General features: G+C 44.2%; 1 protein-coding gene and 1 long non-coding RNA gene across 6 annotated transcripts in view; one reads left to right on the top strand and one right to left on the bottom strand.

Annotated features, from left to right (window-relative positions):
* CARS2 (cysteinyl-tRNA synthetase 2, mitochondrial) overlaps window positions 1-13,603 on the bottom strand; it is a 39,194-nt gene extending 25,591 nt beyond the window's left edge. For 2 of the 5 annotated variants that reach the window (XM_075525811.1, XM_075525819.1), the window contains exons 1-7: window positions 13,220-13,603; window positions 13,061-13,111; window positions 8,244-8,361; window positions 5,471-5,542; window positions 4,730-4,835; window positions 3,936-4,019; window positions 957-1,086 (exon numbers count right to left, since the gene is read on the bottom strand). In XM_075525811.1, the coding sequence (XP_075381926.1) occupies window positions 957-1,086; window positions 3,936-4,019; window positions 4,730-4,835; window positions 5,471-5,542; window positions 8,244-8,361; window positions 13,061-13,111; window positions 13,220-13,452 (794 nt within the window). In that variant the 5' untranslated portion in view covers window positions 13,453-13,603. Of the gene's footprint in view, window positions 1-956; window positions 1,087-3,935; window positions 4,020-4,729; window positions 4,836-5,470; window positions 5,543-6,211; window positions 6,287-8,243; window positions 8,362-13,060; window positions 13,112-13,219 lie in introns of those variants that run through there. The other 3 variants (XM_075525827.1, XM_075525835.1, XM_075525844.1) reach the window with 3 other exon arrangements.
* A 140-nt stretch (window positions 13,604-13,743) lies between these two features.
* LOC142421204 (uncharacterized) lies at window positions 13,744-15,836 on the top strand. Its single transcript, XR_012778856.1, has 2 exons — window positions 13,744-13,784; window positions 14,385-15,836. It is a non-coding gene; the product is annotated as an uncharacterized LOC142421204 (long non-coding RNA).
* Window positions 15,837-16,080: the final 244 nt, after the last annotated feature.

Genomic DNA, 16,080 nt, shown 5'->3' with positions numbered 1-16,080 from the left:
ACCCTTATAAATGCTTTTCACAATCAGGTAGTAATGACTAACAACCCCAGGTGCACCAGCAAAGCATATGAAAGGCAAACCTAAAGGACCTGTTCCGTCTACTTTCAGCCTGGGTTGAAAACTTAAGTTAAACAGGGCCAGATCTAAATAATTTGTTATTAGCTTCCAAAAAAAGATCTGAGACTAATACAAAATTAAGTACCACTATCAATCTTCCAGGAGAGAAGATTTAAAGTCTCTTTTTTAAAATACAAATTAATAGGTCATAAGTTAATACAGTGCAGGACAAAGTACTACCATCCTGTGGAGAAAATAAAACTCCAAATGAAGAGCAAATTAATTTAAACCAACTACAAGCAAAATGCTGCTAGGCACAATTCACATCGTGCCCACAGAATATACTGCCATAGAGAAATCAGGATATTTAATACCGTGGCTGACTTTTAAAGAAAGCTGAATAACGCTTAGACGATTAGCACAAGCATCTGCAACTGCTGTTAAGATAAGGCCAGCAAGATCTCATACGCTTGCTGGAGTCAGGATGGAATCCCATACCCTGTCCTCCTGAGACAGCACTACATGCTGGACTAGGTCCGATGGACACTGCAAGAAGTGGAAGGGAGGCAAATGAAAGAGGTACCGTAACTTTCACTAAAACTTTGGTTACTCAGTTCAAGTTAAAAGACTTGTTAATCAACTGTGTGATTCTGCACGGCGTATTTTAAATACCCACATCTGTCTCAAGAGAAGGTGCCAAAACATGGCAAGACAGCTATGTCATTAGGGTGGAGCAGAGTTTGTTTCGGCCACACGTGACATCCCAAATTCCACAAAGTATTCACATTAAATCTGGTTATTTCTACTGATCAGAAAAAACACTTTCAATACTGCTGCTACCATTGTACTGTGACTGAAAACAAAAACTAGCACTAGATTTAAAATCCAAGAAATCTGACCTTGATATTGTGGAGCACTCAATGTGCCATCCAGGTCTTCCTTTTCCCCATGGAGAAGTCCAAGATAGCTCTTGAGGTTTGGCAGCCTTCCACAGGGCAAAATCTTTACCATGTCGTTTATCACTATCAACTGCCAAGAATAAGTGATTTGTTAATGGGATATGTCTCAAAGAAAAAAAAAAGGGCAAATGAAAGCAAGTAGAAATGTGTGTTTAGTGAACTACTCGGATGTTAATCTCTTTCGCTCAACTTCTTTTCCTGCAACTTTCCTCCTTTCCCCTTTATAGAGGGCTTCCAGTTTCTCAATCAAGCATTTGAAAAAAAACATGTTGAATTAGATTTCTGCAGGCTAAAAAGATGGATTCAAGATTCTTTAATACATCCTATGCTTTTAGTCCTTTTGGCCTTCTCTAGTTTTACATCATTCATTTAGTTACTTATCAGCCAGTTTCCAAGGACAAACAGATTGCACTGCAGCAGAAAAGGTAACAAAAACAACCCAAACCAAAACCCACAAACAACAACAACAACAAAAAAAAAAACCACAATTTTTTCTCTGGGACACAAATAGTTTCTGGTTCAGATTCTGTAAAACCAAAAAGAGCACGGAGATGAGAATCAAAACTACTCTTGGACAGTAGCAACCTTCCAGTACCATTTTCACCAATGGCTTCTCTACAAAGGTCTCCTCCCCAGCTATATCTGTTGCTTCCTTCACTACGCAGACAAGGATGTAGTCCTTTTTGCCACAGTACTGCAGAGGATGGTTCGCCTCTGCTGGCTCCTAACCGCTGGCTGGATACACACCGCTCCCCGGCAGGAGCTACAGAACGGGGTTCTGGAGTCTGTATTTTTTTGCTGACAAATACATGACCTCGCATTTGACTGATGCAGAACAATATACCTATTTGGCTTGAAGGGATCCAGCTTGGCAAGCAACTCACACTGTTTTAAGTTCCCTTCTTTAACACCACTCATCTGTTTTATCAGCAGTTGACACTAGATTTACTTCTTTCCTCTACTTATTTCAGATCGCTAACAAAACCAGAGTGTATCACTGGGTCTGAACCAATCCCTGGAGCATTCCAGTATCAACACATTTTAATGATGATTCACAGCTATTTTTGGAGATCTATTAGATGGTAATTTTTCTTGAGCCATTCCGCTTGTACTTTATTGATATTATGCAGAGTCAGTTTTTATTCAGAACGTCATGCAATATTAAGGGAAGCACATTACAAAAATCCATTACACCTGCCTCATCATTCAAAATTGATAAGAAATAAGGGGACAGAAATATAACCCTAGTTTTATCCACTGCATCTTGATCTTGGCTCTTTCACTAGTTTGCCAAGCTCTGGGTGACCAGTATCTGTTGAATCCATCCCTCTTTTGCCCTTGTTTGAGTATACTGCTACAAAAAGGCACTCTTCACCACCTCGGTTATAAGCAAAACAACAGTCAAAATTTTTAGAAATAACAGTAAATTTAGTTTTAAGTGACTTGAGGGGAAACGGGGTAAAACACAGAATCAGTCATGGTTGAGGCTGGAAGGCACCTCTGGAGATCATCTAGTCCAACCCCCTGCCTGGAGCAGGCTCAGCTACAGCAGGCTGCCCAGGACAGTGCCCAGCTGGGTTTTAAGTATCTCCAAGGATGGAGACTCCACAGCCTCTCTGGGCAACGTGTTCTTGTGTTAACCATTCTCAGAGTAAAAAAGGTTTTTATTAGGTTTAAATGGAATTTCTCGTGTTTCAGGTTGTGCCCATTGCCTCTTGTCCTGTCATCAAGCACCACTGAGAAGAGCCTCGCTCCATCTTCTTTACTCCCCCCATCAGGTATTTGTACCCATGGGTAAGATGCCCCAAGCGTTCTCTTCTCCAGGCTGAGCAGTCCCAGCCTTTCCTCATATGAAAGATGTTCCATCCTCATCATATTTGTGGCCCTTTGCTGGGCTCTCTCCAGTATGCCCATATCTCTCTTGTACTGGGGAGCCCAGGACTGGACCAAGCACTCCAGGCATGTCTCACCTCACGCGGAGAGAGGAAGGATCACCTCCCTTGACCTGCTGGCAATGCTCTTCCTAATGCAGCCCAGGAGGCTGTTGGCTGCCTTTGCACTCAGTAACTGCCTCTAAATAACTGTCAACAAAACGCATTCCCTCTGTGAGTTGTAATGCTGAAACAACTCCAGAGTAGAGCTGTGAGAAGTTTCTGGCTGCGATTCACCTGAGCATCAGCCTGCCAGGCATTTTCAGTAATTGCAAACAGATTTTTTTTTTCAGTGAAGAAATATTGAACTTCAGCGTGCAAAGGATACAGGAGACCTGCATCAAATTCTCCAATGCAGAGACCTGATCGGACCTGACTTACAGAAACTACAGAGCGGCTCAGCAATCCTGCTTAGCAGCTGGACAACCGCAGCAAAAAACACCCAGCCAAGGCTATAAGCATGCTCTAGCAAAACCTATCAAGAGATTGCTCACCCTCACGCAAACAGGCTGCTTAGCAGTAGTCCAGGGGTAAGTAATGAAAGAAACAAATTAATCTGGTTAGCATGCATCAGAAGGGTGCAACTGCCCATACAATAACATGGTAGATGATGTTTCCCTGCATTTACCGTCGACTATCTCACTGCTGGCTAGTGCAACTGCTGAGACCACCACCCCACTACAAAGTTTGTATGCACCAATCCCAAGTATTTAAATAAAATTAAGAATCTTAATTGTTACAGGGTACCAGAACAAAAGTATAAAGGGAACCAAGTATGAAAAGAGACCACCAGGTTTCCTCTTGCACTGGCAACAGTGACTGCCTCAATAAATAATTTTAAAAAACTTGATGTCTTAATTAACCAAAAAGCTGGTTATACACAACAGGTTAGAAAACTGTTTCGAACTGTTGAACAAAGGTTTACGCATAGATATATCACTAGTTCAGACAATGCATTAATACAAACAAGTTGGCGCCATGAACATACCTGCTTCATCTTGGGTATCAGGATAAACAGTAGTTAATACTCCATATCTTTTTCCCCAAGACTTAACATCAAAATAAACATTACCTAATAGAAAAGAAATATTTCATTTTATAGCAAAGATGGGGCACATTCATGATGAAGAGGGAACATTTCCCCGAAAGCAAAACAAAACACCCTTCAACTCCCATTTGAAATTCTGATTTATAAACTCAGAAATACTGCAAAAGTAGTAGCACGTTTCCATGTCACCAGCTTTTCAGTAACCTCACTGCATGTGCTCATTCTGCACATAGGATAACTTTGTATTCTGGAGGTGCCCTCAGGTTCTTCCCTGCCCATGCACAATCAGCAATCCCCTCTCTGACTGAAACATCACTTACTGCTACTCCTGTTATAATGCACTCGAATGCTTCTCCTACCACCAGCTCTGCTAAAAAAAGATCCACACATTGTGCTTTGCAGGCACATCTTTTACAGCATCTACTGTTTAGAGCTAAGAGGTTCCCCCAACTCTGTTGTAGAAGCCAGGCCAGGACTTCCCCACAGGAGCTCAGATAGCAGTTCCTTACAGTGAACAACTATATTAAGTAATGAGCTACATTTAACTTCAAAATTGAGTAACAGTTGTTTGTGGTGACATGAGTGGGCAGAACAAGTTGCTCACACTGTGTCTGTTAATCAACAGAAGGAAAGCCTGGCCCAGGGTATCTCATCTGATCCCAAAACAGGATTACCAAGAGCACTGATTTCCTGTACACGTGCTGAACAGGGAGTTGCCTTGCTATAAGTCTTACCTTGCGAGGTTGCGTAAGCTTGTCCATTAGCAATTATTGTTTTTATAAAGGAAATTATCTGAGGAATATTGTCAGTCACTCTCATATATACTGTAGGAGGAAGGACCTTAAACAAAGAAAGAGTAACATCTCATTAGCCTGTATGAAACACACTGCTGACAAGTCTCTTCACTCCAAGAAACAAATTTTAAAGAACATTCTCCTCAATTTTATCTTTCAAAAAAAAAAATGTTGCAAGTATCATAAAAAGGTCATAAGCAGCATTTAAGATAATACACACCAAAAAAAAAATTGAGGGATGGCAAAAAAAATCCACTAATTTTCCCCAGTGGCTTACTCCCTGCTTCTATCAAGTATTCTGGACAAGAAGCAGACACCTGAAGTTGATGAAAGAATATTTGATGTTTCATATGCTTTAGATCAGGCTACTTCTGCATTATAGTAAATATGTATTCTCTGTGAGCCAAGGCTCTATTGCATGGGGTGAAAAAATCTGTGTTCCTAAAGAAATTTAACTTGTTCATTCCAAATCTGGAGTTTGCCTCTCCCCTCATTTCCTTACTCAAAAGGTGTGCAATATCTTCCCAGAAGAATGAAAAAGTAAATCAGCACTCAGTTTCCAAGCAACACTGTCACACAAGCAATCAATTTATTTTTTCAGATCAAACTGTCAAAATCAGATTCCTTATCAAAATAATTGCTTTAAAATACTCTTAAATTTAGAAGCTCGAGTATCTGTACCTTTAAGGCAGCCATATCTTGTTTAAAGTCTTCTTCATAAATACGAGCAAGAGCTACCGGCGGTATATTCATCTGAAAAAGAGAGAAGCAGATTAGTAAATCATAAATCAAAGTAATAATACAAAAATATTGCAATCTTTTATCAGACAGTTAATAGCTAATTGGAAGACTTAACAAGCCCCCAGGGTAAAGAGTCAGAAAGGCTTATTAATCCAGCATTCATGGGGAAGAGATGTAAGTTATAAATAACTTAAAAGTAGTATTTCATTTATGCTTCTGAATAGCCAAAATATTAATACATATATTTTAAGAGAAAGCAACCAAAGAGTAAAATAACAAACTCCTTCCCTGCCTCATTATTTTCCTCTTGAGAGGGTCTTCCATTTCCTGAGACAAGATACAGTACAGTACACAGGACTTCATTCAACTTATTGGCAGGGGACACCAATACCACCTACATGTCAGAAAGACAGATAGAGACTTGCAGGATGAGACAGGATATTAATTTTCAGTGATTAAGAAAAATAAGCTATTTCAGCTGATCATGATTACTCATAGATCTCAGTACAATCAGGGGAAATGAACTGAAAGTCAGTCCCATGCTTGCCAAGTGCGGCACTTCTCAGACACCTTCTCCACATTTCTCATTCACGGGGTGACGGACAGGAACAGGCATCCTTGCAGAAGTAACGAGAAAGTGCAACCCAAAAGGAAAGAGACAACTTGCACATGACAACATACTTGTTCTCAAATATTCAGAAGAGGCCAGGGCTTGAAAGGTGCATGACAGCAAAACCTGCCCTAGCAAGCAAAAGCATCAAATGCGAGCTTTTACATCTTCTCTAAGGAGAACCTACTGGGGAGAAGACAACATACTGTCAGTCTCTCTAGCTTGCAGATAACTGAATCATTAACAAAATAAATCCAGTTTCATCACTTCCATTTCATTACTGGAGCATCTTTAAGGGGTCTGATTTTCGGAACGCAAGTAGGAACCACTATCTGGACAAGCTCCAGGACAAGGCAGGAGTTCTGGTGAAGACAGACCAGACGCTCATCCAGCAATGAAACGAGGAAGATGCTCAGCACTGAGAAACGAAGGCATGTTTCTGCCTACAGACCAGAGAGAGTGCTCTTCCAGACCCCAGTGATGGGACTCATCTCCCTAAGACAGTTCAGCTGCTTCTTCGATCAACAGAGAGACAAAGGTGCCTCTATGAGGAAGATGGGGAAATTCCTCCTGTCCATATGGATGTTCAAAACACAAAAAGACTTATCTCTCTCTCAAAGGACCACTGAGGGCATGCAGCACACCCATCGTAGACTAGATGCCCAACTTTCAGGTTTTCTCTAGATGAATCCCACCAAAGGATGGAGAACAAGCTTAGGCATGTTGATCCTACCACTGTAATGCTTCAGGTACAGAGGTCCCAACAACAAAATCAGGCTACTGAGGTAGAAGCCTTGGCCATCCAAACAAAATGTGCAGAGTAGAACAGGCACTTCAAAAAGTCACCAAAAAAAGCCATGAAAAGATTACTTTATAGAACCAAAGAATGCAGTAAATGAACACAAATTCTTTTAAAACATCATGTTGTTTCCCCCTCCTCAAACATAAAATCTCCATATTGTTCTGACAATAAGGAAAAATTTTGAAATGCACACATATAGATTTAAAATGCCTGGTTTGTTTTGGTTTTTTTGTTTTGTTTGGGGTTTTTTTGTTTTGTTTTGTTTTTAAATGGCCTACTGCCTTAGAAAACTGCAAGTAAATGGACTGAGGGAACACACATGTATTTCTACAGGAGCAGTGTGCTAGTATTCGTTTGAATGCAGCGCCCTGTATTTAACTGCAATAGTAACTGTTTACTTAAAGATTAAATAAAAGTGACAGCTGTCAAATTCTCTGACACCAAGAAACTAGCTTAAAGCTCGCAACTGCAATTTGATTCAACACATTCATTTATGATCCAGAAGACGAGTTACGGATTCTAAAAACAAAACAAAAAATTCAAAAAGCAGAATAAAATGTAGAATACATTCTTAGCGTTTCAGAGTCCAAAAAGCATTAAAAAAAAAAAAAAGATAATTGGAATAGTCATTTACCAAGCTCAGTTGGTAAAAAAGGTCTGATTAAAATCCAACTGAGAACCACTTATAGCCCCAGTCTTATCAAGACTTACCCCTATACTCAATGTCAACTTTCATGTGGTGATGAACTTGGACAAGACTGATAAAGCTTTCCAAGATACTGACGTTGCAGCTAGATGATGCTTGGCACCTTTCAGGAACCACCCTCACCCTTACGTGTGGTAATACTATATATACTACCTTTAACCATCAGCGGCACACAACGCTTCTCCAGAAGACAGCCAGAAGCCTACTGGCTGGTAAGTTTTGGGTTTGTTTTTGGGATAAGATACTCTCCAACTGTGCTGAGGATTCACCCGGGCTTTTTGTTCCCCACCGGCCTGCCAGGCAGGGGGCGAGGGCAGGAGGCCCCCGGCCGTGGGTGCTGTAATGCAGCCCTCCCTGCCTCTCCCCCTTATACCATTCTGCACCCATTGACCTCCACACAGCCCTCGACACCCAGCCCTCTGGACTCCCAGACCCATTACAGCCATGCTAGGGGACCAGAAATCTCAAGATTTATTATCTACTAATTAAAACAAACAAAACTCAACAAAAAAACCCAAACACAGTTTAATTTTCCTATGTAAGTAGCTGTAGAAAATACTAAAAGTTTGGGTCAAAGACTGCAGCAAACACCTACCTCATTGGCTCTTTTTATTATCTTGTCATCTATGTCTGTGATCCCCATCACCATGATAACTTCAATTCCAAAAAACCTAGTCATTATCCTTCGAATTATATCAAACCTAACATAGGAGCTGGAAGAGAAAAAAACATCAGCTTTTAAACATGCAGCAGTAAGAATAAACTTAAAAATAACCAACAGCACTAACAGCCACAGGGACAACCTAAATACCCCAATACTTGCAATGAAAAGGTCTTCAGTGCATAAAGTGCTTTTCCAAAACCAGTTACCACCTGCACAGAAGTCAAGCAAATTTCCCTTGAACTGGCCTACCCTCTTCTGGCATTAGTGACACATTACATCAAATTTTCTGAGTGTTTTCTTTTGTTGCATCTCTTTATTCAAGCACCAAAGTGCGTCGGAAGCTACGTGCGAGCCAGGAGACTCTCTCAAAGCCAGCAGTATGAAATAAGACACACAGATCAGATATTCTTGAAATCCATCCCTTGGGCTTTGTATATTCTAACAGGTTTTCAAAAGCCACAGAGCAGAAGAACAGGGAGAAATAAAACAGGGTTCAAATGAACTTTGCTTAGGGTTGAGTAACAACTACAGCCACCAGCCACCAATAAACTATTTCATTCACACACCACCACAGATCTTTTCTGATAGCAAAGAAGAGCTGCTCTGTGGGTTATTTTGTTTTATTTACACTTGAGAATAAATTCTCAAAATTATTCAGGCTCTTTTGTCACAAAACAGAGTATTTAATGCTGAGAGATTGATGTACCTACAAGCTGTATATGGCTGTGGCAGCCCCTTCTGCTGCTCACAGACTCTCCACTTGTAATTCTCAAAATACGCTTTGACTGAGTAAAACCGAATTATTAGGTGAGATATTAGAAGGTGACTAGAGGCTCTGCGCTGGTTTTGGAGAAAACAGAGCCCAAAAGGAGACTCATAGACCTACAGGTTCCCATTTCACCCACAGCACCGCACGAACTGCAACTCCCATGGCTGTCAGAGCAGAGAAGTGTAAGCAAATAGTGGAAACAATCTGCATCCTTAGCTGCAGGGACCAGGTGGCATTAAGGTTCAGATTTATGGATGTGTAATATCTTGATGAAGAAAAATACCTTTTGTCGGTTTTGTTTGCACTATGCCCACGTTGAAAAAGGCTTTTTGAAAGCTTTGCTGCCAGGGAGATAGTTTTTAATGAATACCAGCTCACTGGGGGTAAGGTTCATCTAATATGGTGACACAATGCCATAAGAATATTAAACTGGTCTTTGGACCCTGTTCAGAGGAACAATGCCAGCATCAAAAGCTTGATATTAGATTTAACAGCCCTGCAGTCATAGATCCCAGAGCAAACACAAATTTCACACTGTTCCCTTTCCTCTGATCTTCCAACTGAATTGATGGAAGAAACACTGCAAGAGCCAGAGCAGATGTGCTGGTTTTGGCTGGGATAGAGTTAATTTTCTTCATAGTAGCTAGTATGGGGCTATGGTTTCGATTTGTGCTGAAAACAGTGTTGATAATACAGAGATGTTTTAATTGTTGCTGAGTAGTGCTTATACTAAGCAAAGGACTTTTCAGCTTCCCATGCTCCACCAGGTGCACAAGAAGTTGGGAGGGGGCACAGCTGGGACAGCTGACCCCAACTGGCCAAAGGGCTATTCCATACCATATGGCGTCATGCTCAGTATATAAAGCGGGGGAAGAAGGAGGAGATGTTCAGAGTGATGGCGTTTGTCTTCCCAAGTCACCGTTATGCGTGATGGAGCCCTGCTTTCCTGGTGATGGCTGAACACCTGCCTGCCCATGGGAAGGTGCGAATGAATTCCTTGGTTTGCTTTGCTTGCGTGGCTTTTGCTTTCCCTATTAAACTGTCTTTATCTGCACCCACAAGTTTTCTCACTTTTACCCTTCTGACTCTCTTCCCCATCCCACCGGGGGGGAGCGAGCAAGCATCTGTGTGGGGCTGAGCTGCCAGCTGGGGTTAAACCATGACAAGATCTCCTGACACCTCAGAAAGCACGGTACTTACCACTTCAGGACTGAAAAGAAAAAAAAACCAGTCAGTCAAAATCAGGAGAGAGGCTGAGCAGGCACAAGGGACTGAATGAAATCTCCCCTTGTGCTTGATTTTACTCTTTTCCAAGCATTCAGCCAGGAACCTGGATGCCAACCAGGCTGCAGCTCACACCAGCACGATCAAGCCCAGTCTCAGAACTGAGGGAAAAGATGGCATTGTCTGCCCGTCTGATTTTTTTCTTTTTATAGAATGAGGTTTTATAGATTGAGGCATACAGAGCACCTGTTTTGAAGACTGAAAAGCACAACATACTACAGAAAGTTGGATTATTTGGAGAAATAAGAAATCCTTGTGGAAGGGAAGGAGGAGGGGGAAAAAATAATAATGCCATTATTTTCAAATTCTTCTCAAGGAACTCAAGCTCATGTCTATTATTTGTTTCTGCATTACTACCTGCCACATTTGTTGTGCTTGCCACAAGTCAAATGTAAGAAGGAGGGAAAAAAGGAATTCTAGTGATAAGATAACATGTTGCAAGAGTACAACAAAATGATGGTATTTCACAAGAGCGGCACAGTAGCAACAGCCATCACTCCATTTGACTTCATGCTCTTTCCCAGAGCACCTCCTGGCCTGTAGACCCCCGTCAGCAGCATGCATTTCAGCTGTGCCTACCAAAGCTCTACAGCTGGACCTAGCTACTGGGAAAAAATACACAATTTTTTAGAAAAAAATATAAAATCAGGAGTGCTCCACCATCCCGAACAAATCAGCTGGGCAACAGGATGTCAACACTGACACGTGCAAGACCACAGACACTGGGAAGGAACAGCCAACTCCTCGTGTGCTGGAGGGTTTAACTGAGCAGAAAAGAGAGAAGAAGGTCTTCAGCACAGGCATCTTGCCACACAACAGCACTACAGGAACAACACGTGAAGGCGCTAAAGAGGCAGCAGAAAGAGTGTAACACAGCTTCTTATCTGCACGATACACCACTCCAAAGGCAATATTCGGCCCTAACTGTTCTTTCTTAAATCAGCAAGTGAAGAGGTCAAAGCCAGGTGGCACAGATGTACGGCAAACCTCCACATTAGGAAAGCTTGAAATTGTTAGTTTGGACATAGGATAAGAAAAGATGGGTAAGAGAACAGGCAGAGCAAGCAAGGCCTTCCTACCCCCTCCTTTCATCAAAAGAGCCAGAAAGCAGGAGAACAAGGAGAACCACTGACAAAAACAGACATTCAAAAGCCACAGTGAGCAGCAAGATCAAAAGGTGAAATTCTCCACCTTGATAAACACTGTGCTCTAGATCCACTATACCCCTCAGGACGGGAGCACTTCTGCAATTCCCTCCCCTCCTACACCACATCAGGGAAGACAGGTCCTGCCATACCAGAGAACCTCAACGGAGTGCTGAAGGAAAGAAATCTATTAGCATCTTTTCATACAGTTGCTCTCAAGTGATGATTTTAAATTGTAATTATTTCAAGGTAAACTGTAACATAGCCTGTATTACAATAACTGTAGACTTAAATACACAAATTGCTATGACTTTTTTTTAAATATTAAAGTTCCCCTGAAGGTACTAAGTACAAACAAAATAATTCAAGATACCGTTTTCTTGATTTTTAGATCACCAGGAAAAAGCTAGGTTAGTTTTCTGCTAAGACTGGACAAAAGCAAGGAGGAAAAAGACACCACCACATACACACAACAGTATAGCAGCAGTTAAGGAGAGGTTGCCAACAGTATTTTTACATAATTGGTATTTTAAAACTTCCCTTTTAGACAAAGAAGGAGCAGCTGTGCAGTAGTGCGATAGCTCAACATCGAGCAAAATTCAACACAAGTTTCTGAATGACGTTGAGACAGGACCAGAAGCTGTGAAATGCCCTACATTAAAAGGGAATTACTCAAATACACAGCATCTGATCTTCATACAGATGGCAATTACCTGAGAAACCCCTGCTCTTCCAAGGAGCCCAATGCATCTTGTTCTTTTAAGAATCAGGAGAAAGATGCTCAAGAGCAGCTGAGCTGCTGCAACTCCCCTCAGCTTCACAGGAACCCGCAGGCACCATACCCTGCATGTCTTCTCATCAGGTGCATTTTAAAACAACTGGTAGCAACCTTCTCTGGTGTATTTAAAGTATTTTTTCAAGGTTACTTATAACGAAGCCGGTTTATTCGAATGACGTACGGACAAAATGCTGTGCTGTTTTCTTTTGTTTTTTCTTAAACACAGTAAGCCACTGAACTGTTACTATGCAAAAAGACCTCTAAGCTACCTGGGCTTTCCAGCATTTAAGAACTGATACTTTTATCTGTTAACCTTAAAAGCATCTTTTTAATAGTCAACCCTGAATGGCTTTGCCTTGGCGCTGACAGCGTCCGAACTCAATTCGAGGCACAACTATCACCTCACACGGACAAGAGGCTCTGCTCCAGGATCCCAACTCCTCTGCACAAGAGGTCACATTATGCCCATATGATTTGAAATAACTCACTCTACCTAGCAAAAAAGTGCGTGTTCTTAATACTTTTCACGCCTCAATTGTCTCTATCTGGACGAGCTGCACCAACAGCCCCTTTCGTGCTTCCTGAGGTGGGGGGGGACGGACCCAAACAGGATTTTGCCCTTTGCACGCAACAGGAGGCCAAGTGCCGGCGCCCCCGCAGCGGCTCCCAGCGGCGCCTGTCACCAGACACGGGGTCTGTCACCCGGACACACGCTGCCTGCCACCGCCGTTCCCGCCCGCGCAGGACGGGACATCGCCCCCCCGCGACTCACCAGGCGTGCCCGAGGTGTGCCCGGTCGTACACCGTCGGCCCGCAGCTGTACCTGCGGAGAGGGGAGGCAAACCGCACCCGTCACCTCCGGCACGGCCGCCGGGCGCGGCCCGGCCCTCCCGGCAGCCCCGCACCCGCCCGCCGCGCCGCAAGGGGCTACCAGGTCGCCACTCCTTCCGCGGCCAATACGAGCGGCTCCTTGCTCCGGCTCCGGCTGTTGTAAGCCACGATCCCGCTGTCCCGCCCCGCTGGCGGCACCCACTCCCGCCGCCGCGCCGCGCTGCAACACCACCGCGCCGCCACCGCCTTCCCCCCGCCGGGGCCGGGGCCGGGGCCGGGGCCGGGGCCGGGGCCGCACCGCCGGGCCGCCGCCGCCACTGCTCCGCGCAGCATGGCCACAGCCCCCGGCCGGGGGCGGGCGGGGAGCCGGCGGCTCCGCCTCTCCGCGGGGAGGGGGCGAGGAGAGCGGGCACAACCCGGCGCGCCTGTCGCCGCGACAGCCGCACCGCCTGTGCCGGGAAACAGCAGGCGAGCGGGGTAGCTACAGCCGGAGCGGCAGGAAGAGGAGGGGCCTGCGGGCAGGGGGCGCGGCCGGGCCGAGCCGAGCCGGGCCGGGCCGCCGCCTCTTGCCGGGGCGCTGGGCGGCCTGTGCGGCCGGTGTCTGCGCGGCGGCCCGGCCCGGCCCGGCCCGGCCCGGCCCGTGCGTTCCTCGGAGCGGCCCCGCGGTGAGTGCGGTGGGCTGGGGTGCGGCCGGGGAGCCTGGGGGTGCGGGGCCGGGGCTGTCGGCCCCGGCTTGGGTCGGGCGGTGCCCCGCTTCAGCTCGACCGAAATAGCGCGAAGCCAGCCTTGTGCTTCAGTGTAACTGCAGCGGTGCGCGGCTTCTTCTTAACGAGGTTTTTAGTGGGCGCGTTTGTAGGAAATATGTGGTAATTTAACAAAATTATCTCTGCTGTGTCAAGTCAATTTGGTCAAACGGGGGTGAATCTATTTTACGGTGCCTTGCAGGTCAGGGGAACGGCAGGCAGCCTGTTAGCCCCTGAAAGAAAAATGCAATGTGACATTGCCAAGCTGGACTTAATAAATCATTCTCAGAAAACACTTCTGCACCCCCCTTACACCCACGTACCTCTGTAAAGTCCTACCCGACCCGGATATTTTCAAAAAGGACATGGACTGCTGCTAGGTGCTCAGTGAGGTACCCTGTGCGTTAGCCAGCTGATGGATTGCCAAGGTCCGCTTCCTTTCCAGTGTCAGGACAAGCAAAGGATGTGTGTTTTCTGATGACACTTCTCTCGTCTCATTGTGGATTTTTTTCTTTCTTTCAGAGCACACCAAGGAAATGGAGCTTACCTGGCTGCAGTGCCTTGATCCACTTTGGACATTGAGCTACTTAACTAGAGTGAATAACAGTGTAATGGAACAGACATAAGGGTGCCAAAAGTCTTTTTTAACTAGCGTCTTGTTTCCAAAAGTAACTATGAGCAGGTACCAAGGAAACAAGTGAGAACTCTACAAGCATATATAATCTTTTCCTTGCTACTCTCCCAGCTTCCAACCAGATGATCTCCTCAGCTGAACACTTTGGCGTTGGTGTCCGTCCCGTCCCCCCCCCCCCCCATTTTTTTTACCCTCCCTCAACAGATTGTTCTACTATTAAATTCCCCGGCCTCTGTGAACCCACACCAACTCCAGCCTTTGGCAAGGAGTACCGCAGGTCTACTGCTGTTTTTAGGAAGCATCCTCTTGGCACGTGTTGAAGTTGAGGCCTGTTAGCTCCAGTTGCGGCCACCCTTGCTCTTGTGTGAGAAGAGCGAACCATCGGCTCCAGCGCACACTGTCTGCCCTGCTCCCAACTGTCTTTCTCTACAGGAGCCTCTAAGCAGGCTGTTCAGAGCGGAGCCTTTTCAGGTCTCCCTGACCACTGCGTTACTCAACTGCTAAAGCTCTTCTCGGCCTCTGGGAGGAAGGTAATACGCACCCTTTCTCGACTGGACACTGCAGGGAATAGGTATGCCTGGGGTGAACTGCCTCACAGAAGTCCTTGTATTGTCTCCTCTTCTATCTGCCAGGGACAGGTTTGATAGATTTTTCTCATATGTAATATGATCATTTAAAATAATTGCTTTTACATAATAATAGACCGCAGTCTACATCGTGCTTCATTTTAGAGAGTATCAGATATAAAGCCCTACCAGTGACAATGTTTCCTTTTTTTTTCTTAATATGCACTTTCCACAATATTTTTCATTTACCAATCTTAACTTTTTGATCAAGTAAGAAAGCTATTTCATGGGCTTGCTAATTTGAGACTAGCTAGGATGCAACTGAAGATACCATCCAATAACCTTTGTAAATGTTTGCTTTATATGTTTCTCGGGAAGCTTCACAAGCCAATTATTTCAGTTGCCATAGTGAGCTGGTTTTGATGTCTTTGCCATTCAACACACATCCTGTTAAGAGTTGTCATTAACTCTCTTGTCTTCTTTGTTCCGTAAGGTGCCAAGCACTTTGACAGAGTCCAAATCAATACTAAGTAACAATGGATGGTTTTTAGCCTTAATTCCAGGTTTAGCTATCATGGATGAAACTGCCAACAGATCAGAAGAATGCAGGAGCTTTTTCTTTCCTGGGTGGTTTCAGAAGGCTCAGTGTCTGTGCTATCCAGACTGGCTTCCAGCATTTAGTCCAGAAACCTCCATGTCCTGCTATAAAATATTATTTTCTGAGGGCAGGAAAGGCCACAATTATTAAATGCCTGAAATAAAGAGTTAGCATCATTCATGCTTGAGATTTGTTTTAATGCAGTAGAATAAATTCAGTGGAACAGTGGGAAGTATTCTACAAGCCCTGAAGTACCAAAAGAATGTAATTTAAAATGAAAAGCAATACTAATCCTCATGGATTATAACCCTAAATTGTGTATTTTAAAAATATTAACATTCTCAGAAACGATTGGTCTATGGCTGTAAGCACACCTCTACTTACACCACTTGTAACTACCTCCCCTCCTGATACCCTTAT

This window comes from Mycteria americana, chromosome 1 (genome assembly GCF_035582795.1).
Source record: "Mycteria americana isolate JAX WOST 10 ecotype Jacksonville Zoo and Gardens chromosome 1, USCA_MyAme_1.0, whole genome shotgun sequence".
NCBI lineage: Eukaryota > Metazoa > Chordata > Aves > Ciconiiformes > Ciconiidae > Mycteria > Mycteria americana.
Note: the sequence above shows the minus strand (reverse complement) of the source record. Positions and strands in the feature narration are given on the sequence as shown.